The following is a 26,717-nucleotide window of genomic DNA, read 5'->3' as shown; positions in this document are numbered from 1 at the left end:
AGACAGATATACGTGCAGTTGAAGGGTGGAAAAATAGCTCTGTATTCGGCTCTGCTTCGACACCGTTATACTGATTTGAAGAACGGGTTTGTTAAGCCGGCCATGTCGATATTGCTCTGATGTGCTCTAGGAAAGTAAGGCTGTCGATATCTAGATTGGTTTTTTAACAACTTTTTTCTTTTCTAAGATTAATAGTTCAATCTCGAAATTGGACTCATTTCATTCAAAAAAGAAAGAATCCTAGATAAGCCCCGTTAAGACTAGATAATCTCCTATAACTCTGATAACAAATTTTGTTTTGCTGAATAGCTAGCATGGATTGAATATTCCCAGAATCAAGCAGTGTAAAATAAAAAGAAATTGTCAGAAAAACGTGCGTATTAGAAAAAACATTTAGGAATATTTGTTATTGATACCTTTTCGGAAGTGTACTCGTATTTGATTTATTTACGTCAGTTCAGTATTTACATACAGAATCTTTTTAAGGAACATTTAATCAGCGCGGCCGTGTGTTTGCCTTGGAGATAAATCAGGGAAACGTGGGCGGGTTCGTCGGAATCCAATTTGAATAAGTACGAAATCAGTTTTGAAAACATCCCAGTGATGTAATGTAAATTGGGAGTGTGAAATGGATACGTTGATTATCGTAGTTTGTCGAACAGATAGTGTGCTATCAATAACTTCAAACGACAATGTTTTCGCAATCTCATCGAACGTATGGAGGCGAAACAAAATATTATAAGAAAATGTGCTTCTTTTAAATTTTTTATGTTGTCTTTTGGCTTAAATGTCAGCACCTCTCAGAGCTCAATTTATGTATTTTTCTGTCCGAATCGAAAAATGAGCTTATACATCGAGTAAAAATGGGAGATTTATGAAAAGTATATAAAATTAACACCTGTATTATAAGATATTAATTTTTTATTTTTGATTAGCACCAATCAGCCTTTCTCTCTCTCTCTTCTCTCACTCTCTCTCTCTCTCATAACAGATGTCAGTGTGTGTAATTATGCAGATGTCACCGGAAACCCTAGCGTGGATAGAACTTTCTACTTTACACATAGACCACGCAGGCGTGACAGCTAACTTCCTGTTGCCTGATGACGACCTCGTCATACGTCCGCCAAATACAATAGCACAGGCAGCAGCGTATCACAGAACGACGTTGCACTGGGCTTTTTTTTTTTACTTCGCTACCAGTAGCAACAATTTCGACGTCAATGTGTATGTTCCAAAGCAATTAATCTGAAACTTTGTGTAATTGTCTTGAGTTGACGGATGTTTGATGTTAATTGGTGTCTGTCTTCATATTAATGGATGTGTAAGTTAGAGGATCAAAACGCAACGCTGACGATTTAATGCCGTTGAAGACTATGCTGGTTACGTCAATTTACTTCGTCGATAGGCGACTCAAAAATAATAAGAGGAACAAAATAATATAGCTTTAGCTCTTAGTTCATTTACTTTATAATGATGCTGCAACTATCTCTGTTCAAGAGTCATTTTCTCGGCATTTGGACATATGTATGCCAACTCGTATTCCTGGAATTTTTTTGGTTTACTGAAAGTACAAAATTTTATTGTTTATCGTCAAATCTTGTGTATTTTTCAATATCCTAATTATTTTCTCCAAACTTATATATATTTTTAGTCGAATCCGTTTGATGCAAGCAATGCCGGCATGGAGCATTTCCCATCGACTTACAACAGTATCACCCCTCCAATGGCCGAGGACATCGCGCCCTTCACCCCGTCTCATTACAATCCCGGACAGAGTTACTCGTCAGAGTCCAGTCTCTACTCGCCAAGAGATGACCAGTCTGTCTCCATGGCGGAGGATTTTGGAGGCGGCGGTGGCGGAGGAAGTGGGGGATTCGACCGCCCTCACACGGATGTTGGTGAACCGCCGTACCACCACCCGGGCTGCTCGCCCTCTGCCACCCAGATGCAGGCGGCGGCCTCACAGTTCCAGGACGCTGGTGGCTACGGTAGCGGGATAGAACAATCGGGCAACTACACCCCTTACGCTCGCGGTGGAGAAGACACCAAATTTCCCTTCACCGGATTCGGGAATGATCCGTGCCCACCGGATTCACCTATGGCTAGCACAATACATTACCAGGGTCACTACCAGAGTTACCCGACGGATAATTTTGACTGTTATAAACAGCCTACGGGGTTTGGAGGTGAGGAGGGCCCCGGGGGACTGGACTATTTCCACACCCGTGCCCCCCAACAGGGTGGTTACCACGGTCACGGGTCCCAGCCAATGTACCCTCAGTCCATTCCCATGGACCAGAAACCGTTCCACTCGAGCCCTCTGGCGGACAGCGGGTTCTTCGGTCCGGATCAGACCGCCTTTCACGGTTACCATGGTTACTACGATAACGCCACGCGCATGGGGTGTCCGGAGAGTGGGTATAATCTCCTTAACCAGTCCAACAGAGGGATGTATGGCCCAGGGATGGGGATGGACGTCCCCCGCTCCCCCTTCAGAAGGCGACCCTCACTCACTTTGGTTGGCTCCATGTCTACAGAAGCCAAGTAAGAACAAATCTTGTTATACATATATTTATTTTTATGTTTAGGCCTACTAATGATTTTTGAAATTTCTAAAAAAATTAGATTCAATATTTATTGATCATTTTATTTAGAAGGGGTTGGCACCCATCTGCTTAACGAATAACCAAAACAAATATGCATGCAGCTGATGCTGAAAATGACCGAAATTTACGCTCTAACAACTTAATGAGCGGTACACCATACTTACATAATAAAAGTACCAGTGTGTTTCAAAGATTGCTGACAGTGAACGTGTATTTTGCATGGTTGGCTGATGTGTTTCCGTTTTCATGAAACCTTTTCCTTATTCATTTTAATGGACTCCCTTGTTCTCAGATCCATCGCTCCGTTTCATCTACACCCCTCAGCACTCTCAGCTATATTTGTCTTAAACCAGCTATACTCTAGTGTGGACATGTAATTTATCCTACAAACACTGGCGAATACTTGAGGGGTACACGAAACTGTTTTGCCTCGGATTTATACAGAATGATATTCAAATACTGGAAAATAGGCATATACAATATATGTAATTTTGAAGCATAGTTGTTTAGCGTGTATACCGGTAACTACGATTTGGCTTAAAATAACCTTATTATTACTTTTGTTATATATTTTGTCAGATTGACTTAACAGATAAAATATGATATATGAAATCCTATTCCTGAGTTTTGATTAGTATCCATGTCTTCAATATGTACGCCTTTTACCATTAGCAGTAATCCACACGTTCAGAATGATTTCTCGAACGTGCTGCGCACATCCCCTAGTGTTTCCACACAGAATTAATCGTAACCTGCCATTAATTGCTCACCACCAATCTACAGTATTGAAATATCCAGAGCTCGAGCTGTGAACGTCTAACTAGCTAATGGATCGTGACCGCTCTCGTCGTCCCTGTAATAACATTAAATAATTGAGATTGCTTTGAATCAGGAACCGTTTTCCCTATCAATTTATCACCCAATTATTTGACAATGAAAATTACGGGGATTGCGGATTTTTTCAGATGCTTCTCGTAATGTGATTTTGCGGTGAATTGCTTTTGTTAGTAAGGTTCTGTTCATTTTGGCATTTTGTGGGTACTTTTAGCAGGTGGAAATTTGCAAACGTAGCAACAACAACAAAAGAGAAGAAATAGATAAACAAGCACCCATAGTGCATGTCAGTATATCACAACATAACAATACTACAACGTTATAAAAGAACAACATAACATAACAACAACACTAAATGCAGCAACATTAAAATAAACTGTATTGCAATACAACAGTATTCAATACAACAATTATATATTTCTGCAAGCTGCCAATACCCTCTTAACTGCTCTTCTTCTTCTTTGAATGCAAACTTAACCCTGACCTTCTCTTGTTAATTCTTTCAGCTTAGAGTTACAGAAATATCAAATGCATTCTCCCACGACCCCGCCCACCCCCTCATCCACCCGCTCGTCCCCCGGGAGGGACATGGTACCTCCGCCCAAAGAGAGCCAATGCTGTGCCGTATGCGGGGACAATGCAGCATGTCAGCATTACGGGGTTCGGACGTGTGAGGGCTGCAAAGGCTTCTTTAAGGTAAGACACAAGAATAGGACTGTTGATCTGAAGATGTGAGAGTACTGGGAAAGTGTGTGTGTGTGTGTTTTTATAATTTAACTGCCTACAGGAAATGTGTGCGTGTGTTTTTTTTATATTAATTAATTGCCTATAGTAAATGTGTGTGTGTGTGTGTGTGTGTGTGTGTGTGTGTGTGTGTGTGTCAGAGACGTGTGTGAGAGAAGAAAAAACGAGAGCGAGACAGAACTAATGTTATTGAGTGAACTACTTGGGGATGCATGAGTGAATTATGAAAATAATTTAAGTTGAGGTAAGGCGCAAAAGTGCATGTTGGTTAATTGAACTTTAAATACAGCTTTTACGTGTTTGCTATTAATTGCATACTTTTCTTAAAAATGATATCATCCTATGTACAGACCCCACAGGATATGGGCGCTTCCTCTTCCTTCCCTTGTTTTTTTTCTACCATGCCACAGACTATCAGCATAGATCCACAAACTAAAGCTCCTGCGACTGGCCATAATTAACAACCTAGCCCGCTGTTTAACACCTACCGATTTAACACCACCGGTTGCTTGGCAACAATATTACTAATGGCAGTGACATCCTTTAAATTTGACGGCCGCGTTGATTTTTCTTTTTATTTTCAGAGAACGGTTCAGAAAGGTTCCAAATACGTGTGTCTGGGAGACAAGAGTTGTCCTGTGGACAAAAGGCGGCGCAACAGGTGTCAGTTCTGCCGCTTTCAGAAGTGCCTTGTGGTGGGAATGGTCAAAGAGGGTGAGTTTCTCTCTCTCTCTCTCTCTATCTCTCTCTCTCTCTCTCTGTGTGTGTGTGCGCGCGCGCGCGCGCGTGTGTGTGTGTGTGTGTGAGAGAGAGAGAGAGAAAGATGAGTAGCACGAAAAAAGGAGCATCACCATCAACTATATTTTGCCATGCCTCCTTCCAACAGACGACCGTTCTATGTAACATGTGGACCAGTAGCTATTGAAATTCGTTATTGATCGAGTATTATTAACATCAATCTAGCTGATGGGTTGACTGGGAGGTCCTATGGTGATGGTATTGAGAGGAGTTGAAATATTTCTGTGGCACACACTAGTTTTCTGTAGGAATTAATCTTAGACACAAGCTAGGGCAGAGCATTTGATTTGGTTTGGTTGCCAAAATATTTTCTTTTGATCCACTTCTTTTTTATCTCAAAGTCCGCAGTATTCTTCAATACATTGTTTTTGCCGTGCTGTGCATCCACATACTGGGTTAGGCCTATAGACATAGACTCACTATATATATACTGATATATATTGAGTAGACGCAACATAAGGTTATCCGCTTGTTTATGTGATTTAGGATTTGCTCCAAACATTGAGCTCTGAGGCTGCTCTCTGACATCTGCAAACGGCTGAAAGGGCGTTAAGGCAGTTAGCTTGGCATACGCACGTGTGGGAGGTATTTTTCTTGGAGGTGCCTTAACCGTGACTTTGGAGAGTTAAGATGTCTTTCAAATAATCGGCAATAGAACTCGTCAGATCGATCGATCATCAGATAATCTTGAGTTGAAATGGATATATTTTTTCATTAAACAAACTACATGTTTCCCTTTCGTCCCTGGTCAGCTCGAGGATGACCCGTCTTAAGAAATGGCGAGAAAATATGTCAAAGCCGTAATCAATACGAGTCTCTGGTATTAGTTTTTCGCGAAAAAAATCGGAGAAGGTTTATCGATGTTGGGCTCTCATTAGTCTTCTATGTTAATTCCTGTCCCCTGAGGTAATTCCCTGGGGATTTTAGTATTCAGACCACTGAATGTTGAGTTTTTCCCTCGTAGATCGAAGCATATCCAGCCTGAAAGCTGAAACATCCTGGTTGCAAACGTTTTTTTCCATTAGCTTTAAAGGATCTTCAGAGAGAATTAAAGATAATAGTAAAATTTTCAGTCCAAAGTCCTAAATCCTCCAGTGGTTTCCAGTCTGATTCTCCTTTCACTTTTTGATGCCCTCTCCCTTGGATGTATGGCATTACCCAGCTCATGGCGCTTAGACTTCTTTCTAACTGGAAAACGTCGAATAAACCGTGAATATGATTAGAAAGCAAGGGCACTTGCCAAAGCATGAATTAGATAAATCTCAGTTCTTGGTTTTTCACCTCAGCATTTATAGCCACATTCCCTGAGTTGGTCTTGGCAAACACCGACATATTAGAGACCAATAACTCTAATTTTAGCTGTTGATAGGAGGAACTATCAAGATTTATCAAAGTAATAGTGTGGTCGAAACTGCTTACGAAGTTCTTGCCTTCTTCTCTCTCAAGTTGTTTTGCATTTTTTAATTTTTTATCTTGTTTTAGATATAATACATACCGGGTAGTTATAATTATACATGTGCTTTATCATTATTTTTATAGTTTCAGCCATTGTAAATAATTTGCCTTAGTATTACAGTAACTTCACAATTGAGGATATCACTGCACGTCGCTTTTTTCTTTTTATTTATTCGTCTTATTTCGTTTCAGTTGTGCGAACAGATAATCTTAAAGGGAGACGCGGTCGTCTGCCATCAAAACCAAAGAGCCCCCAAGAATCCCCGCCTTCTCCGCCTGTGAGCCTCATTACCGCCCTTGTGCGCGCGCACGTGGATACCTCGCCGGACATGCCAACTCTAGACTACTCTCAGGTTAGTTTTTCTGTTCATTAATTCCGCTTTGTTGCTTGATTAAACAAATTCTGCTTTTGAATGCACGTGCGTAAGCATTAATAACGTTACAAAATAATTTGGGATCTTTTTTGTAGTTATTGCTACACGTTTTTGTACATGACCAGTTAAGTTATAAGACATCTGTGTCCAGATTTTCATGTTTTCATTAATATTTTGAAAAATGACAAAATTATTGCAGCTGCATATCCTATCACATCTGCTCTCCTTGATTTTTTTTCACTTCTTTTTATCACAAGTTTACAATATTGAAAGAATACCACTCCTCACTGAAAGCTTGTAAAACCAAATCTTTCAAGACAAACAGTGCGATTACGACATGACAGACACGTGCATATCATGCCGATTCTGAACCATGCACCCTGACGGTCGCGGCCTAAACATGAACCGAATGGTTATAATTGTGAATTGTTTCTTGAAATGTTGGTGTGATACACACAGTTTGAGTGCAAAAAAAAAAAAAAATAAAAAAAAAAAAGAAATGTCTTAAATTTTTCAAATTCATGCCCGATCAACATTTGAAGCCCCATTTTATTCTATCTCCATGTTCCCTCTTTGGTTACTTTTAAGAGCTGGCGCTAAAGCAAGGCGTTTTAATGGCGGAACATTAATTTCTTTGCCGCAAAGTAGCCCTTAGCCATTGGGATACTGTGCCTGTTTGCCACGTCTTTGTCTGCCTACATTATCAAAGATGTGACTCTCAAACGGGTTTTAAAGTGGGGGAAATTTATCTCGAGGCACAGTGAACTCAGTGCAACGTGTGTGCAGCGTGTGTTGTACGTGACCTTATTTCAATTTGCAATGAATTGTTTGATGATGATCTGAGGCCAGCACAAAGGAAGTATGAGGACGCTAGGCCTACACGTACATTGTATCACTAGCAAACAACATACAGCAAAGAGAAGATCGCACTCTTTGAACGGTCAGCTTGGTTGTTTTAAGTTCATCTTATTCATCAAACAAGACTCTTTAAATAAACAGCGCCTTAGGAAAGAATACTCACACGGCCAACAGACTCCCTCCTCTTTTTAAGCGTGGGCACTTCACGCAACATACGGGGAAATCAAATAAATTGAAATTAATCCCAATTTACACGTTCGGGAGCGAAGATTGAATACATCATTTAACTAATAACGCTCGATAATAGACAATCAATTATACGAAGAGTGCTTAGAGAATTGGCGAAATTGCTCTGCAGATCGCGTTTGTGTTGCTTTGCCGTTGCCAGTCGGCGGTTAGGCTGTCAAAGGATCTTGCAGAATGATTTCTAATCTACAGATGGGCTGTATTTACTCTCGCATATTGACATCGTCAGAATGAGATATATATGATTTCTGCTTCATTAGCTTGGACTAATATCGCTTTAGATCTGGGAATTAACAGCAGACGGAGTGCTCCCTTGTTTAACGGCCAATTGGTTTGGTGAATTTGAATGCGAAAATGGATCAGTGGAAAGCGTACGTTGTTGATGACTGAAGCGCAATCTAGGCTTAGAAACAGTAGATCGAAATAGTCACTAGAATGTTTACTCGCTTTCTTGGTGGACAAATGATACCGATGAAGGAACGTTGGTCCCATAAACACAAACACCTCGATAATTTATTTGATATATGTACACACTACATTGAAGGTTCGACCATCACACTTTTTACTGAGAACACGCACATTGCCTGGGTAATTTGTCTTTGTATTTATATAAGAATAAATTGTTTACAGTAAATAACATATTTTACCTTTCAAAAGCTGTCAAAGTCTGCTGTAATATTCACTGCAATTATACGTACACACAATTAGAACAGTCGCCAGAACTTGTTAACGATGTGTACATGTGACTTTTTCCAAAACCAGACCGCGATGGACTTTGGTAGAACCTTCCTCGAACTCTTTCTTTATAACCAACTTTATATTGAATACTTCTGTAGCCATCTTTCTTTCTTTTTTTTATATTATTCTAAGTAATCCACACTTTTATTTAGCTTAAACCTTATACACTTCGATTGTGCTAACCTGCGATTCACATACCCACCCACCCCTCCAAAAAAAAAAAAAAAAAAAAAAAAAAAAAAAGGAAGAAAGAAAGAAACATCAATAACGATTTCAGAATATCGAATTGGTATGAAGTCATTATAAGAAAATAAATCATATACCCAATCGGAGAGAATTCTAATAAATCAATCGACTATCGATTTTTTTCTCCTTCACTTTTTTAGTTCCGCGTCCCTGGAGGAGAAGATCACCAGCTGACAACGCATGCGCAGTTGGACTTGCCGCAGTTTTTCGAGCTCATCACCTCCTCCATCGATCTTCTCCGAGTTTGGGCGGAAAAAATTCCCGGATTTACCGAACTCTGTAAACACGATCAGGAGCTTCTTTTCAACTCAGCTTCGTTAGAGCTCGTAGTGCTTAGAATAGCGTCCAGGTGAGTGCTCAGACAAACCTCTTAAATCGTGTCAGTTCGTTTGTTTGTGTTTCTTTATTGACCTCATGCTGTACATTCTCTAATTCGTGAGCGGATGTTTGTAAGAGGTATGCTACAGGTTACAACCACGCACACTGTACACACACACACACACACACACACACACACACACACTGGATTAAACATTTACTGGTATATATACTATACGATTTTCGTTTGCCTTTTTTGTGGCATTAAAGGAAAAACAGCAGTATCCAACACGCCAATGCGCATGTAACATCTAAAGCACTGAATACAATCAAACAACCAAAGTTCACTAACACATTCTAAATACAGCAGACTGCATAAGACGTCGCCTTATAATGCGAATTGTCGTTTTTCTTTAACGAATCTTAAAGGTTCGTGTGTGTGTGTGTGTGTGTGTGTGGGCGTGTGTTAGTTGAATTGATATGAATATTGCCTAACTCGAATCACAGCAACTAATTTGGCGGTTCCAAAGTGTCTGAATTATGTGGAGTCTTTTGTTCTTTTTTAATTTTATTTTTTATATTTTTCTTTCTTTTAGAATCCAGCCAAATGATGACAGAATTATATTCTGCTCGGGTCTGGTTTTACATCGTTTACAATGTTTACCCAGTTTTGGCGACTGGATCAACTCTATAGTGGATTTCGGCATGGCCCTCCACCGCATGGACGTTGACATTTCAGCTCTCTCGTGTATGGCCGCTCTTACCATGATAACCGGTAAGTTATTGACTGCATGTTCTTTATCTGCAACTTCCACTCCCTCTTCCTTTCATTCGGAAAGATAATTAGGTTTACTTTGTTAAGAAAATTAGTTATCGCTTTTTATATAAGAAGTTTGATTGACGAACATTTTCGCTTGGTGTACGTAAGCGGCATTTACTGTCAATTTGAAATAAAATTTATTCGATGTAACTTTTTGCTTTGTAATTTTCTGGCACACGTCTTACACCATAATCATTATTTTTTCATATTTAACATGTGAATTTTTTTCTTCTTAGAACGCCATGGTCTTAAGGAGACAAAAAAGATGGAAGAATTACAGATGAAAGTCATTGACGCTCTACGTGACCACAGCACATACAACAGCGAAGCTCAGAAGAAGCAACAGTATTTCTCTAAAATCCTCGGTGTAATTCCTGAACTAAGAACACTTTGCCGAGAAGGTGTACAGAGGTTTGTTGCATTAAAAGAAGACAAGGAGTTGAGTCTGCCCTCAGTTATAGATTCTTTATATCTCAACAACCAGCTGCCCCTATGAACCTATTGTTTACAGCATTACAAAGACAACTCAAAGCATACTGGAACCGCGCGTAGTTCGAATGACCTACTTGCGGCGGATCACGTGTCTCATATCATGCTATGGTATGCCAGTCATATGTGTCGGAATCACAAGTCAGAGTTCGTAACGGACAGCAAGGATATCTCTTTGAAGATTTCTAAAATTGAAAATGTAGATTTCTTATTTCTAATGGCCAGTCTTTGTGATGGGATAAGTAGCAATTTTTCACGATTTGTAAAACACCTGAAAAAAGAGGCGATACCTTTACCTACATTAGTCCAATTACACTGAGCATGCGCCTCACATATGTCTCTACCAAATAACGAGCTACAACAAGTTAGGAAATTACTGTTCTGCATGCGTTTAATCTGTTTTCCACCAAGGATTTTTGTCCATGACATATATACTTACATTATTTTATTAAGCGATACTTACATATCACCAGACGTGGTGGTGTTCTTTTATAAAAATTGGTCAGAAACTTGCCAAAAATGAACAAATATAGTATTATCCGTATTGCAATAGTTTTATTTAATCTGTCAATTAGCTTTTGATTGCATTTCATGGTGTATTTTTATGCATTTATTTCTACTTTAGCTGGTGTTTTTATTGTAGTATTTGGTAACCGCCGGCTTGAGAACGCTAGGGGTATTTTTGTCTGCGTTTATTCATTGCTGCTTTCAAGTGCCATAAAACGTCTAAGGGATGAAACATTGCTATGAAATGTGGAATTTTCTACTTGTGATTTCGTTTAATTGTTCACTTTATCTGTTTGGAAGATCACGCGAGATCTTGCGTTATTCGGCGCCATCCACGCACAAGTCTACTTAATTCTATTTTAATGAGTGAAATTGTTTTTAAACGTGTTGTGTTTGTGAGCGCTTCTAGTCACTGTTCAATAGCAGATTGTGTTGTTTAATTTTTATATATAATTTATTTTTAATTTATTGTTTTTACATTGGCTCATATCACGGCAGTCACTGTCGACTCAGAGTCTACACTTTGTTGGCTTATTATTAACAATATAATATCAATATTACAAATGAGTATAAATTATTATGTTGAGTGTAACTTTGTTGTCTTGATAGATTTATATTACTCACGGAAACAAGGATTGTTTTGACAGTGGTTTGAGTGAGAAAAAATATGGCCATCTAGCACCCTGAATTCTACAGTTTATCTGACTTTTGTTTCTTGTTTAGCTACTCGCACTGTAACGAGAAACAAACTCAGGATGATTTGGGAATCAGGGTAACCTCAGATATTGTAATACCAAATACGTTGCGTGACCCGAATTTTTTTTACATATTCATCGATCAGTCTAGAAAGTCAGAAACGTAATATTCTGAGCATGTCTCGAAGGTCGGTGAAAAATGTGTCGATGTTCGAAAAATAAAAGACAACGTTTCGCGCGCGTCTCAAAGATCTGGAAAGTCAAAGTTCGAGCCTAGCTTGAACGATGTCACGGTTGTATATGTACTGTCAGAGACATTTTGTAATAAATAGACAAGAGTTTAATTTCTCATCCTGCGTTCTTTTTTTATTTGCGTATCAACATGGCATAAAGAGCGACAAAAACTGACCACGTTTTGTATAACTCCAAAATGGTTCCTGTTTTTAACTTGTCGATCACTTAAAGTCTGAGAACACTGAATATCTGCGAGAGCAATGATGGTTTTGATACATGTTTCGTTACCGCAGTCCTTTTTCGAATAAATCTCAGAAGCTCATGTATTAGAAACGTAATGATGAATATTTGCTGGCTTTATTAATTATTTAATCTTATTTGGTACTATTTGAATGACTGTAATTGATAATAAATAAATACATAGAAATAATAACAGGGGAAGTATATATTTCAAAAAGTTTTATCAGACTTGTAAAGAAGTGCATTATACAAAAATACACAAAAGAACGCGAAAACACAATTAACTGAAAACCTTTTACACGCGCGTGCGCGTTCTTTACCATCTGGGCATTTATCAAATGCATGCATGTATGAAATGTATAACAGCAAAGAACATATTCTAATCAAAGCATTTAAAGGCATATAGTGTTTACGGTATGTTGATGAACTGCAGAACAAATTGTTCATTTTCGTTTCATGGGAAAACTTCAACAGATGGTGTGGTAGACGACAAAATCACATATGGCTACAAATGGCACGCACGATATAACAAAAAATCTCACACAAGATTTTGTTTGGCACGATATCTGCATTGGGGGGTGGGGGTGGGGAGGGGTTACAGATGGCCAATGTGTCCATTCTGTTCAAGTAATAATATACTGACCATGCTGTGCACGCAATAATACAGTATATCGTGTACAGTATGAGACCTATACTGACCATGCTGTGCACGCAATAATCCAGTATATCGAGTACAGTATGAGACCTATACTGACCATGCTGTGCACGCAATAATACAGTATATCGTGTACAGTATGAGACCTATACTGACCACGCTGTGCACGCAATAATACAATATATCGTGTACAGTATGAGACCTATACTGACCATGCTGTGCACGCAATAATACAGTATATCGTGTACAGTATGGGACCGCAATAATATATTGTGAGGCTTCACTTTTTGGAAAATGTGTTTCTTCTGTATTCCAATACATTAAAACGCCAGCTTTTCTTGTAAATCACACGACATCAGAATGGGAAAGGAGAATTAATTTACTTCTATCAACGGTATGCTGAGAACAGTCTTTAGTCGTTTAGCTGCTTTTGTTTGGCGTTTTTATAACAGCCACGTTAATAGTTATCTGCTCCTTTAAAATGCATTATGTGGTCCTACCGGTAAGTACATGTAGGAAATCCCATTCTCAGCCGAACATTCAAAAGATCATACTTCAACACGCGCGCACACACACAAACACACACACACACACACACACACACACACACACGTGTACACGTGCAATCAATATACATACACACTTAAACACACTGACACGTTCTGGGTTTGCGGTTAGTCATTTATATTTTTTGTTTAAATAAAAGTTATTATCCAGAAGATATTGGCGACGCAGCCTTAAGTATCCTTTATATCCAATATACCGGTACCACTTCCCTATGGTCATCCACTGGACTGGTGGCATTGATAATGCGGGTTTGGACAAGTAGCTGGTGGACACAGTGTCTGTGCATTGGTTTGGTTGCAAAAGTATAAATTGTAATTCACGTGCTTGTTCTTTTATCCCTAAATATGCAAACCAGCACAATACTTACAAAATGCCTCGACGGTTTTCCATGTCTTCATGTGAGATTAAAATTTTTAAATACCTGGTGAAAGTAAGCGTAACTTTAATATAAACCTTTCTGAAGACAGACATATCCTATATCATCGCTTACACGATTCAGTATTTTCAGTATTACGAGTAAGCCTTATTACGCGAATATTCGTGACATGTGTAGGCCTACATAACCTACGACTTGCTTTTTTATGAGTGAAGTTGTTTAATTGTATACGTTGCTTTGTAGATTCTGATCACGATCTTGCATTTCAAAACCAATCAATGAAGTATACCTCCTGCATGGAACCAACGCAAAATTATTTGAAATCACGTATGATGTTTTTCGGCGAGGCGCGTCGACATGAAATTCGTGGAATGGACATGATGGCGTGGCGTACTGGGGGTAGGGGGGGGGGGGGCAGAAAATATTCGTAAGGTGAAATGTTGAAGTATATGTGCTTTATAATAGGCCTGGACTCGCGTGCATAATTCAGTGACCTGGTGAGAATCATACCAAGCATTAAGTAATACTTTTATGTGTTGAACGCCTTTTTTTTTCATTTATATATTAGATGTGCATTTCATAAGAAGTCAATCATTAAAACCAGACGAATTATAAGTTTATTAACCATTTAACCTCCACAGACCCCCCTCCCAATATCCGAAGTAGACATTTGTGGTCAAAGTTTCATCTCCATAAGATTAGGCAACAGAACTGTTACCAGAGGAGCTTCTACTGATACTCTCGACTTAATATACACATTTTTGTATCTATTTCTAGGCCTAAAATGTCTGTGAGTGAATGAAGTCTGCAACTGTGACGACGATGCAGCCTCCTCAGTGATTTTTACCGCTGCAGCTTCAACTGATGGTTCACCAGAGCGATGTCGACGAACTCAATAGAACAAAGTCTCTAGTGTGTTTTCACGTGCACGTGGCCCCTTTTTCTCTGCCATCTCGTGCGAGGCGTCAGGACCCATCTCGACGACGGAAATGTCCGTGATAGACTCGAGACTGGAAAGGTCTGCTCGATTGTTTTCCAGGTCATACGCAACTTTTCTACTCAAGCAAAAGCAGCAAGTTTCCTGAAAATAAAGGACACGGTACTAAATATTCAGTTGGTTCGTTTTATGGAGCTTAATAAATGTAACCCTTTTTAAAGAGTCATTTAAATGCTTCAGATTTACGTAGATTGACGTATAGGGGGTCTTATAAGTGATTTACATATTCAGAGTTTTTTAAAATATCTTAATAAAAGAATATCTGGACCTATGACATACAAATAACCGAGCCAGGATGAAAACACGAGTTAAGCATTTTCATTTTTGGGCAGTTATGAAACTACTAGATAAAGAATCGCCCGGATTCAATCGTCATGCAGGGCGACTATTTCAGCTGCGTCCAATCACCCAGCCTCTACCCACCAACTCTCACCACATTCCCCTCTTCATGTACAACACGTCTCTCACCCGATAGCAACAGTTTTTCGTGCCAAACGCCGCACTCAGCATGGTCCCCGTAAACGTCACTGCAACGTAGAATAACTCTAACCCAAAAGCAACGTAGACTGTTAGCAGAAATAGGTCGACGTCCGAGCAGCCGGTCTCACTGGACAGGTCAGGTTGTCCGCTATTTCTGGACACAAATCATTGACATATGCGACAGATGAATAAATAGATGAATAAACAGGTGACTGCTTAAAAACATATAAATTTCTGGACACAAATCATTGACATATGCGACAGATGAATAAATATATAAATAAACAGGTGACTGCTTAAAAACAAGCAGGTAGAACGGTTCACGGGCAGACAAATAGATAAATAAAAAGTGTAATGTAAAAATAAAGATTACATATCCATGATTCACTGAAGGACATGTGAATGATTCATATTTACATCACAATAGAGTAATGTAATTGTGAGTTATTCGATGTCTTCAACTGATTACATTTCTTAACTTAATATCACTTTGCTATAACATATCTGACAAGATTGACTTAAAAACAAAACTGAATTAGTGTAAACTAAACGAATAAAATAAAATCTTTCAACAAAGATTTTTCAATTTGAATGACAAATAAACAAACAAACAAACAAATAAATAAATCAGCAAGATGTAAAGAAATAGAATATACATGTAAAACCAAATGTGTGCCAACCTGCAAATACATTCTCGCCTTGCCCGTGCTGTTTGGAGGCAATCATTAAACTGGCGTTCCATGGTTTGAAAGCGCCCAAGTTGGACCCATAGCAAAACCAAGTACGCAACGTTGGCCAGAAAACACAGTAAGTTAAATACCGAGAAGACATATGCCTGGAAGAAAAAGAAAAGAAAAGATCTTAAATTCGTGAGTATTAAATAGAAATAGCTACATTATTTCTGATGACAGCATTATTTTGTACGTATGTATGTTTTGAGAAGATGCGTGTGCATGTTTAATTTCATTTTATTTATCTTAGTTTATTTTATTTTGTTTTATACCCACCGCAAGTCTCTTCCCTGTAACACAAGCTAATATCCCAATGCCAAAGGGAAATACAATCTGGAATGAAAGAAAAGAAAACTGTCTCATCTCTAATGCAATCTAATGCAGAAGAGCACAACAACAACAACAACAATCGAAATTTGACGTTTTATTACTTTTAGCCTTAGCTTTAATATTAAATATTTTCAAACTTTAATCAAATACCAATTTTGACTTCAGTTTTTTGCGTGTTATATTGGTCCCTGGACAGAGGCCACTAATTGAACTCACCAACGCCACTGACCAGTAGGGGACGTACAGCCAGCTGATACCTTCGTAGTATTGCTTCATAAAATAGCCATCGGCTACCACACCTAAAGCCACCACTAACTGAAATATCGCCCAAAACCCGATCACGTTGGCATGACACTGGTGTAGTAACGCCATGATAATAGTATATATTTATCCAGGATTTTGTTGTTTTTAATTGCAATACGTAGTATTTGATCGGCTGTTCTCCTTTTTCATGTATTTTTTCTTCTTTAATGAACTCCTAACTCCATGTGTTTGTCAAACACATCACAAAACAACCTTCAAGTTCAACAAGGCTGCCTTTCACCTTTGAAGATAAGTAAAATACCAAAAAAAAAAAAACAAAAAAAACAAAAAGTTGCTCGGTCGTCTTCAACAAAGTATGTCGGTATACCATCGGTACCATCGGCTTTACCATAACTGTATCCTCTAGAAATAAGAGGTCCACAGTCACGCTTCAGAAAATACCATGCCCGTTCTGTTTCTCTATTTTGTTTGTTTGTTTTTAAAACAATTTTAGAAATGGCGCGTTATATTACTTGCTTAATTGACTAATCCAATTTTGCTATAATCTTGATAAAATTCCACCTCATTTGCTTTTTTAGTTCACAGTTTCGCAAACACCTTTCAAAGAGGCTCGCACTACATAGCAAAAATAAGGAAGGTCTTAACGATATTATCTATAGGTGTGGCTTCTCCTCTACGCGGACTGAATACCGCAATGTAAACTCCCCTTTAGTTTCTGCACCAGTCCATATCCTTATGACAAAAGAGAACTTCTCCTTGACTATCAAATTAAGCTGGTTTTTGATACTGCCTCGTCAACTTGATACAATGACAGTGCGATATGTCGTTGAGGAATGGCCCTCAGGTGTCCATGTAGATAGGTACCGGTATCTGCAAACCCAGAAATTGAAATTCGATCACAGGTTTATCCTTTTTTTTGAAAATATACATATAACCCGAATTACGTGTTTTCTTTTATGCCTTTGTCCGTTCTGTATGCCTCGTAATTGTCACAAACATATTCATATAAATGCATATACACCTGTTGCTCTGTTTGGTATGAGGTGCAGGTCAATGAAGTGAAATGTAGCAATTCCAACCGCGTCTCTCTCCCGTACGTCTGTCAGACCAAGGAAAGTATATTCCAAGACCCTCCTCGCTATGATAGCAGCATGCGTGATTCCTCGGTCTTTAAACGGCGGAGGCTTAGGCAGACGGCCTGCAAAATGTAATATCGGGTGGTTAAGTGACACGATGGAACCTGGATAAAATGTTCACGTAAAGGCAGGTACAGTGTATTATCGGAGTGACCAATGTCCTTTCAATGTCATTGCTTGTAGACGACGTGTAATGATATGTTGTCAAACCAAATCCCGTGTCTGTGTTTGTAAACGCCCCTGTTAAACTGTGCCGCAGGACAACGTACAGGCCCGCTTTTTAATAAAATACGAGTTGCAGTGTCGAACTTCCTTCAAGGCGACCTCTAAACATGTACTAGAGGATACTGAACAGCAAACATTATCCTAAAACGCTTAAGCATCTCTCAATGGACCAGCAGTGAAATTTGACGACCAAGTGCGGGTAGCTTGTGTATGTTTGCGTCTTTTCACCACAAACAAAACATGGCTTTTACAAAAAAGGCACACTTTATCTGACTACCGCTTCAGTTCACATTAAGTACCCGAGCCGCATTTTATTATAGCAAACAAGCACTCCCCCCCTATTGTGATGATTTCTGTGTATTTTACCTGTTATAAGTCGTACCCTCCAAAGATTTGATCATTTTATTTTTCCGCTTTTCATATTACATATCGACAAAAAGTCTTATTGCATTGTTACACTTTTTGGTAGAAGTGTATAGGCAGTGATGTGTGTGTGTGTGTGTGTGTGTGTGTGTGTACGTATGCTTGTGATCGTTAAATAAGGGGGTGGACTCATCGCCCTCATTCCCTTTAACATGTACAAAATTGGCATCACTCCGAAACACCAACATGTATCAGTCCCTGTAAAATACAATCTATTGATGAACTTCTGTAACTGACGGTTAAATAAATCAAAGTATCTATAATGAAGGCTGTGCCCATTTTTTGTAATTAGACATCCAATGCAAAAGTTCCAAAATAATTATGGATCATTTTGACCAATAAAAATGGTCAAGAAAAATTAAATAAATTTGAAGACGCAATGGGACATTAAGGGGAAAGTATGGCGAGCGCTTTCAAGGCCGATTTTACTATATATATATATATATATATATATATATATATATATATATATATATTTTTTTTTGCGGGTATGATGATCTTACTTTCTTTTATACAGTGGACCCAACATAAGAGTATATACAATTATAACGGTACTTTATGGAAACATATACGAACCCACAGGCGCGTACCGATAAATCTTTTTATTCAACGAAATAATCAAGTCATGGAATATAGGTATAACTTAACCTTTAACTGAAATCCCTCTTTTTAAGATGTACATAGTCTTCAAATATTGTTACAATAAAATTATGCCATTTTTCCAATGCCTTAGCCTTGTATATAAACACATCACCCTAGCTCCTGATATGTATAACCAATATCGCTAATAAACTGCCCATAATAACAAATGAATATATGAACTGAGATTCTATTAACTCCTGATTTCCATGATAAAATTATGTTTGATTCATTGGCACAGCTGTTTCCTCATACATGTTTAGCAAAACGTTTTCATAAATATAATAGTAATACACATTATTATTCACAAATTGACAAAATATTAGTTCAATCTGTATTTAAAAAGCAGCTCGCAAAACTTAATTTTAAATATGCTTCTTGAAAATTTGAAATTCTTGGAAATTTTAAATTTTGTGCAGAATTATTTGAGTACTGGAACATCGCATGCTCACAGGAGCCATAGAACCTATAATGAAACTTCTCACATTCTTTAAGCAAAAGAATCCAGTAGAATCTATAAATGCATCACATGTGAGCATTCAATATACATTAGACACATAAGTGTAGAAATGAATGATTTTTTCAAAACATTATTTTGTGGGAATGACTTAATACTTTTCTGAAGGAATGATTTAATGCCTCCCCCCTCCCTCCAAAATTTTTTTCCCACAAAAACACAAAATAACTTTGAAATTATTTGGAAATACTCAGAAGTTGTTGTACATGAAACATTGATTTCATTGAGAAAGTCAGGTCCTTATTGCTTCAAATACGCTGACCCCCCCCCCCCAAAAAAAAAAATAATAATAATAAAAAAAAAATAAATAAATAAATAAAATGTAAATATGCTAAATATTTGCCTCCACTGAAAAGTATTTATGTAAAAGCTACTCAAAATGTGATTTATCCCACACAAATGTAGCAAAACAAACTTTGTGCATTAAAAAAATTAGCTAAAACCTGTTACCTAATTTATTTTTATGACAGAATACCTGTCAAGGATTATATGATATATTGGCAATACTTAATTGCTGACTGAAAATAAATCTAGCAAAAAACATGTGTGACTTCACAGAAAAATCATCTTAATCTATAGCATTCCTCTATCTAAACTAATTAAAAGAAACTCTCATTTCAAAAACATGAACATTCAATTACAGTAAATATTCATTCAAATCAGAGTAACAACCCTGGTTGTTGAGAGATCATGGAAGCGCTCATTCTCAAGCTTTGTGCTGTGGTATATTGTTTACCATTGCTATAAAATACAAAAAGGTGCAACAAAAATATATGCTGAGTAAAATCCTTTGTTGTCTGTTCCTATCACCTCAAACTTTTTAAAACTGGACATTTTGACAGACTTGAAGATAAAAATCAGCCCTAACATTCACTTTATATTTTCAGCTGCCAATGAAGTATTTTGTGCATTCACATGGAAATGTATATTGAAATATAATCAATTCTACATATTCAGATATAACTATATTCATACATAAAGCAATTTTTCTTTGGACATATGATATTAGGTCCTTTTTATATATGAGACAATAACTTCAAATCTTCAATGCAGGTAATATTTTTCCAGCACATGTCCCAAACCCTATTCTGCAACCATTACCTTCACAATAGCCTGAAATAAATACAAACAATTTTTTATATAAAAAACATTAAGTCTTTCACATGAAAAACATATTATATCATTTAAAGTTTGAATAAAAATGTTGAAATATATGTATATACATTAACACCCGTAACCTCACTCACCAAAGGTGTTTTGTCAGACACTGAAATATTGGAGAGTATATGCCAATATTCGCTGTGGTTTGAAGTACTAGCCATTATCGTTACTCAGACTGTCAATAAAGCACTCTGAGCAAAAGCCATTTCCATATGCTGTACAGTTATGCTTTTTAACTGGCAAGTTCACAGTTCTAGCGCCCACTTTACAAAACATCAGTTGAGAAACTTGTTGTTCATGTAGTAAAAGCTTAAGGGCTTTTTTTTAAAGTTCAGTTCTGCAGTAATGAAGCTGCCTCTATTTTTCTGTCTTTAGACTAAGCTTCTATAGGATATTGTGATCGTCTTCTCAATGAATTTTACTCTCTTTTCACAAATTTTGGTATATCAGCTATATTTATTGTGAGCTTATCACCAGAGAAACATTGCCAAGTCCACTTTATGTTGTCAGGTATCCAATTTAAGTTGTTTACTTATGTTAACTAAGTCCAAAGATTTTTTGTGTGTGTATGTGAAAGAGACCTCTGCATTAAATAAACAATAAAACAACTCACCAGTGATGATGACCTCATCTCCATCTTGCAGGAATTTCCTGGTTTCTCCGTTCCCCAGATCCATAGGCTTGGTTCCCTTCCAACACAATTCCAACATGGATCCAAATGTATCGGGAGTCTGGGAAGTAAATCCATTGCATCAATATCAACAACATGTATTTTTAACAGTCTTTAACTGTGTTTACAAAAATTACAAAGAGGACAAATATGGATCCTCTTCTCATGAACTTTTGCTGGCTGTTACATACTAGATGAAGTGAGAGATGGCATTATTCATGTAATATCTAGTATGTGTGCTATCAGTGTTCCGTAGAAGTTCTCATGTTGAGGACAAAACATCATCTTTTTAATAATTTTTGTAACTAAAAAGACAAAATTAAATTATATGATAGCCATATACTATCTGAAGTTAGTGTCTAATAATCTCCTGAGAATGCAACATTCATCAAGTTACCCCCAGGTATCATAATTAAAGTGTGCCTTTTCATTTTTAATATGAATGATTCTTTTAACTTTAAAAAGCGTGTGCAGGTTATGCAAGATAAAATCTCATTCCTAGTAAACTTCCAGTGTAACAAATGATTTCATACAGGCGATTTAAACTAAGCACCTATAAACAGGATTAAGAAAGCAACAAAACATACTTTTACTGTTAATTATGCTCCTAGGAAAACAGGATGATGAATTAGCTAGTCACCCTACAGCATACTACATGTAACTGTAGGTGTCAGCACACTACAAAATAAGCCACTTACTGGTCCACTGATGGTTCCTGATGCCATGAGATCTCCTGGGTTGATATTACACCCTGTGACAGTGTGATGGGCTAGCTGTTGCTTCATAGTCCAATACATATGCTAGAACAAAGTAATGAGCAGCAACTTGAAATCAATAGCTTTTTAATACAGAATAGGCCACATAACTCAGCACATTTGGGACTGTACAATAAAAATTTGTTCATGTTAGACAAAGATTCAAGTTGAGCAACAGGGTTGCAGGTAACACAAAACAATTTAAATGCATGTTTGTAAACAAAAGCACATTTTTATGACTACTGGCTAACATCTATTTGCCTTAAGCTAATGTTCGTACCTTGAAGTTAGACCTACAAATTAAGGCTGGCTGTGCCATGGATTCACCTGCAAAAGGAAAATACAAACTGAAAAGTTCATAAATCTCTATCTCTCTGTAAAATGAAAGATTTATTACTGGCATCTTAACAGCAAAGACCACTTAGCTGTAGTAAGGTGTTAGGCATTTATGTGTATTCCTGTCACTGTGAATATCATAATAATTTTCACCATTATTATCTTTAAAGAAAACGTTGTCTTTAAACAATTATTAGCAATTATCTGAATACTCTTTATTTCCAAAGATGAACACTGCTGCTACCAACCCTTAAGAGCCACTTCCAGCTGAATATCAAAGGTATAGGGATCATTATGCTTTAGGTATGGAAGGGGTTCAGGATCCTGCAATAAACAAGGCAGCAAAGCTGTCAAATGTACAGTCACTAAGTAGAAAATTATGATAGTGCAGAATATTTTTGTTAGTCATGATGCGTAATTAACGCTTAGTCTAGATTGCTCAGGGAATCATTTATCTGTAATAATACTTTGTAATGGCCCATTTACGTTTTGTTTATCAACAGTGTATATTAATTGTGGGTCACTGTTTGTAAATTCATTTTTCATCCTACAAAGTTCACTTATTGTTTCAGCCAAATTTCAAGGCACATTTCTCAGTGCTGGTACCTGTATAGCGTTTGGGCACTTGAAGGGAGCTAGTGCATCCATAGTTACCACCCAGGGGGAGATAGATGTACCCAAATTCTTGCCAAGGAAAGGTCCTAATGGGACGTACTCCCACTTTTGAATATCACGGGCTGCAAGTAAATATTAAACATAAGTTAATCTCATGCCAAATTAAACTTTTCAATGCTTTGTTGTCATGAAAGTCAAAACAGACTAATTAGGTTTCATTTTTGAAATAACCATCATATCATATAGGGGAAATAAAAAAGGTCCCAAATTCAAAACCTATTCCATAAAACTCAACAGAATTCAATCAGCAACATTTTTCTAGATAGTGCCTTTAAGCATATAAAATGCTCTGACCCAATAAATTGCATAACATTCATATTGTGAAAAACATTCAAAACTCAAGGGAGGGTTGCAGAAATGAAATATTTCTCTCATACAAAAAGATTTAGTCCAGCTTTTCAATTTTTGTTGTCAGAGATAAATAAAGAACAGTACCACTCCAGTCATTCATGAGCACCATTCCAAAGATGTGGTCTTCTGCTCTGGAGATAGGTATGGGTTCACCCAACTGAGTAGCAGGGCCTGTGAAGAAAGCCATTTCTAGCTCTATGTCCATCAATTTGCAGGGACCAAACACTGGTGGCTTGGCTTAAACAGAAAAGACTTGGTTATAAACCACTGTCATTGATATTTCTTAAATAAACTTTACAGTACTACACTAAACTATAACTTTTTTCCTATGAAGATCGAATAAAACTGGTTGCTAACATTAAAACACAAAAACACCTAAAACTTCTCAAACCAATGGGAATATACACTAAATAACAAAACACCTAATTATGTTTTAATTTGGCAATTTTCAAAACACCCCAAATGTATTAATGACTATTCAGATGGTCACTTACTTTCATCAGGTCTTTGCTGGCCATTAGGTCGTCTTATGGGTGTCCCTGACACGACCACTGAGGAGGCTCTACCGTGATAGCCAACAGGAAGCCAGGTCCTAGGAAATCAAGAGAATATTTTTTATCATTTTAAATGAACAACAACAAATGCTGTGTAAATGGGGGAAAGGGGGTGTAAAAAATAAAAATAATGACAAAACTACAAAACATTCTACAGCTACAATGCAATTACATAATCATCCAGCTGTAGAATATTTTGTAGTTTTGGCTAATTATGTAATGGCAATTATGTTAATATCAATATTACTTGCCATTCTATTTTTGAAGCTTCATGACAAAATCACAACATTTACATGCTCTCAGTTTATCAGTGATAACTTAATGGTCAAGTAAGTGAAATATTTTAATTCGAATTTTTATTTTACCAATTAGGCATGAGGGCATTTTCTTTTCCTCTGAACATTGTTCCTACATTTGTTGCATGGTCTTTTGATGAATAAAAATCTGTATAATCTCCTGAAAATGAAAAAAAAAATATTATGAACCTTTTCAACATTGTTAAAGGTTGGCTTACTGCACAACAAGATTAATGCACAACCCACTCAGCACAGATAGTAGTTTGAACTAGTAGTAAATGACACCTGTGGAAGAAAACATATACAAAATATGTTGAACAAAACTTACCTATTTTAGCAGGTAAATGCATAGTAGCACTGCTCTGTGGTACAAAACACCTGTAGCAAAATCAAGAAAAAAATCCATCAGCTGTGTTACAATATACTCAGCCAAAGTAATAGTTTCTTCACAACAACAACAATGGACCATCCTTTAACAACATTGTAGTTTTCTCTGAGCTCCAATTTGGCTAAAATTATGTATCTTTTCAGTTAAAATGAATTCTATTCATCGTCTAGTCCATCCTAATACATGTACTGTTACAGTCTTATACCTGGCTCTAAGCTCTGCATCATCCCTGAGTGTGGGTTCTCCAGCAGACAGAAGCTTCTGCAGTGTCTCCCTGGCCTCTCTCCAGGCAGGCCTGCCCAGGGACATGAAACTGTTCAGTGTTGGCTAGAAGACAAACACAGTATTACATTTATTGTCTAATACAAGTGGTTAAACATATATATATATAATATATTATATATATAAGGCTATAATACAAGCATAATAGTAGTATTCTGGTAGTAACTCAACCTTTTCAATGAGGAAAAATTATCAATCTTTCAGAACATGATTTTGGAAATAAAAAATATTTCTGTGAAGCATTTGTGGTGATTTTAATATAGAAAAGAACTACATGAATGAGGAAGCCGGCTTTTCAGTTATGTTTCTATCACTCAGTAAGAATGTTCCAGTTCTAAGAATTTCTGACTTAAAATTTTTTATTTGTAAAGTTGACAACTTTCCTCATTGAAAAGATCTAGTCATCACCATACATGTATTGTCTAATACAAGTGGTAAAACTACATAAGGGTAGATGTAGGTTTTCAAAGCAGGAGCCTGATTATAAAAAACCTCTGGCATAAATGGAATTTATTTTTCCAAAACAAATATATATTTTGTACTTGGTAGATCTGAATTTATTCCTGGAGTAATGTACAAGAGCAGCATATTTGTGATAAAAAATATTAAATTAAACTGATGTGCTATATTATAAATACAAACATTAAAAACTACCAGAATATACAAAAATGTCTTTAAAACCACACTGTTAATATTTCCAGTACAACTGAAAATAGATGGTCTGTAAAATCATTTATAAACATTTCATATTAGTGTGGCATATATATCATGCAAAGATTTCTGGAAACTCCTTGTTTAAAATATGAGTCCTCACCATTAAAAAAATAATATGTATACATAAAAAATAATTATTGAAAACAATATACATAAAACAACATATCTGAATAATTTTCTTTACCTCATCAAATACATGTTGGTACTGCTTTAATGCAGGGCCTGTGAAATAGTGTTTAACTTGTGTCAGGTCCAGTATAAGGTCTCCTATTGCAACACCAATCCTAGGACGGGGCTGAAGTAAAAAAGTTGGTTATACATTAAAAATGTGTGCATCATGTGGAGACAATAAAAATGCATATATTTTAAATGCACACAATAAACCAAGTCACTTCCATTTCAGGGCTACAATGATCACTAACTATGATCAATGCCCCCCCCCCCTCCTCCCCCATTTCAAGAAAAAAATATCATTGATAGATAAAGATATAAAACCAATGTGAAATTAAGTTTGGCAAAAAAAATAATAATAAATAAATAAATAAATAAATAAATAAATAAATATGCACAGGCTTTTAATTTTGTGGAAACGGCGAATTAACTGTTAAAGAGTCATGGAAACTGGAGACTGAAACACACACATTAAGAAATGGGTTCAAATTCTAAATACACCAGTAGAAATTAAAGAAATATAAACTGTATCAATAATAAAAAATTCAACCGGCAAAAATCAGCGTCATTTTAATCAAATTAGTGCATGGATACGGAAAAAAACTTACGTTATCAGATGTAGAAAATATCCCATAAGGAAGGTTTTGTAATGGGAAATGACTCTCAGGGCTTACTGGCACAAAAGACATGCTGATCTTGTACGAAGTAGATCCTAAACAAACAGAACCAAAATAACTTCACGTGTACTCGGGGGCTCGTCTATCAGACTTGAAATTTTATTTGTAGTTTAGCTTCCACTTTCTAATTCAAAAATGATCCTTT

At 37.0% G+C, this 26,717-nt stretch overlaps 3 protein-coding genes across 6 annotated transcripts in view; 1 reads left to right on the top strand and 2 right to left on the bottom strand.

The window, feature by feature from the left end:
- The window catches only part of LOC106169955 (nuclear receptor subfamily 4 group A member 2), a 53,566-nt gene extending 41,489 nt beyond the window's left edge, over positions 1-12,077 (top strand). For all 3 annotated transcript variants that reach the window (XM_024074817.2, XM_087004861.1, XM_087004862.1), the window contains 7 exons: positions 1,652-2,544; positions 3,947-4,136; positions 4,769-4,898; positions 6,630-6,790; positions 9,040-9,248; positions 9,814-9,992; positions 10,274-12,077. In XM_024074817.2, coding sequence (XP_023930585.1) covers positions 1,652-2,544; positions 3,947-4,136; positions 4,769-4,898; positions 6,630-6,790; positions 9,040-9,248; positions 9,814-9,992; positions 10,274-10,533 — 2,022 coding nt within the window. In that variant the 3' untranslated portion in view covers positions 10,534-12,077. The remainder of the gene's footprint in view (positions 1-1,651; positions 2,545-3,946; positions 4,137-4,768; positions 4,899-6,629; positions 6,791-9,039; positions 9,249-9,813; positions 9,993-10,273) is intronic.
- A 2,317-nt stretch (positions 12,078-14,394) lies between these two features.
- LOC106169939 (uncharacterized) lies at positions 14,395-18,246 on the bottom strand. 2 transcript variants are annotated; one of them, XM_087004863.1, is made up of 6 exons: positions 17,624-18,246; positions 16,555-17,472; positions 16,285-16,341; positions 15,958-16,112; positions 15,266-15,431; positions 14,395-14,881 (listed from the first exon to the last, which is right to left on the bottom strand). In XM_087004863.1, exons 2-6 carry the CDS (start codon positions 16,708-16,710, stop codon positions 14,693-14,695), a joined length of 723 nt encoding a protein of 240 aa, XP_086860989.1. In that variant the 5' UTR covers positions 16,711-17,472; positions 17,624-18,246; the 3' UTR covers positions 14,395-14,692. The 2 variants fall into 2 exon arrangements, with proteins under 2 accessions (XP_086860989.1, XP_013405064.1); XM_013549610.2 differs by having other exon boundaries at positions 16,555-18,246.
- Positions 18,247-18,973: 727 nt separating this feature from the next.
- LOC106169926 (fumarylacetoacetase) lies at positions 18,974-26,692 on the bottom strand. The gene is made up of 13 exons (XM_013549595.2): positions 26,504-26,692; positions 25,909-26,019; positions 24,934-25,055; positions 24,669-24,718; positions 24,410-24,500; positions 23,985-24,082; positions 23,575-23,727; positions 23,071-23,201; positions 22,713-22,788; positions 22,409-22,455; positions 22,072-22,173; positions 21,317-21,434; positions 18,974-20,655 (listed from the first exon to the last, which is right to left on the bottom strand). Exons 1-13 carry the CDS (start codon positions 26,582-26,584, stop codon positions 20,579-20,581), a joined length of 1,257 nt encoding a protein of 418 aa, XP_013405049.2. The 5' UTR covers positions 26,585-26,692; the 3' UTR covers positions 18,974-20,578.
- Between the last annotated feature and the right edge of the window lie 25 nt (positions 26,693-26,717).

Source organism: Lingula anatina, chromosome 2 (assembly GCF_051362555.1).
Source record: "Lingula anatina isolate TDL-2025a chromosome 2, LinAna3.0, whole genome shotgun sequence".
NCBI classification, from domain to species: Eukaryota; Metazoa; Brachiopoda; class Lingulata; order Lingulida; family Lingulidae; genus Lingula; species Lingula anatina.
This window is presented reverse-complemented; position numbering and strand designations above follow the sequence as displayed.

What these genes read in the sequence shown, in the direction of transcription:
- LOC106169939 (XM_013549610.2), bottom strand. Translation starts at nt 16,710, where the DNA reads ATGGCGTTACTACACCAGTGTCATGCCAACGTGATCGGGTTTTGGGCG. An exon ending in CCTACTGGTCAGTGGCGTTG is followed by an intron (nt 16,342 to 16,554) that starts GTGAGTTCAATT and finishes CTTTCATTCCAG; the next exon opens with ATTGTATTTCCCTTTGGCAT. An exon ending in CGAAAAACTGTTGCTATCGG is followed by an intron (nt 14,882 to 15,265) that starts GTGAGAGACGTG and finishes CTTTATTTTCAG; the next exon opens with GAAACTTGCTGCTTTTGCTT.
- LOC106169926 (XM_013549595.2), bottom strand. Translation starts at nt 26,584, where the DNA reads ATGTCTTTTGTGCCAGTAAGCCCTGAGAGTCATTTCCCATTACAAAAC. An exon ending in AATGCCCTCATGCCTAATTG is followed by an intron (nt 24,083 to 24,409) that starts GTAAAATAAAAA and finishes TTGATTTCCTAG; the next exon opens with GACCTGGCTTCCTGTTGGCT. An exon ending in AGATGAGGTCATCATCACTG is followed by an intron (nt 20,656 to 21,316) that starts GTGAGTTGTTTT and finishes TATTTATTTCAG; the next exon opens with GCTATTGTGAAGGTAATGGT.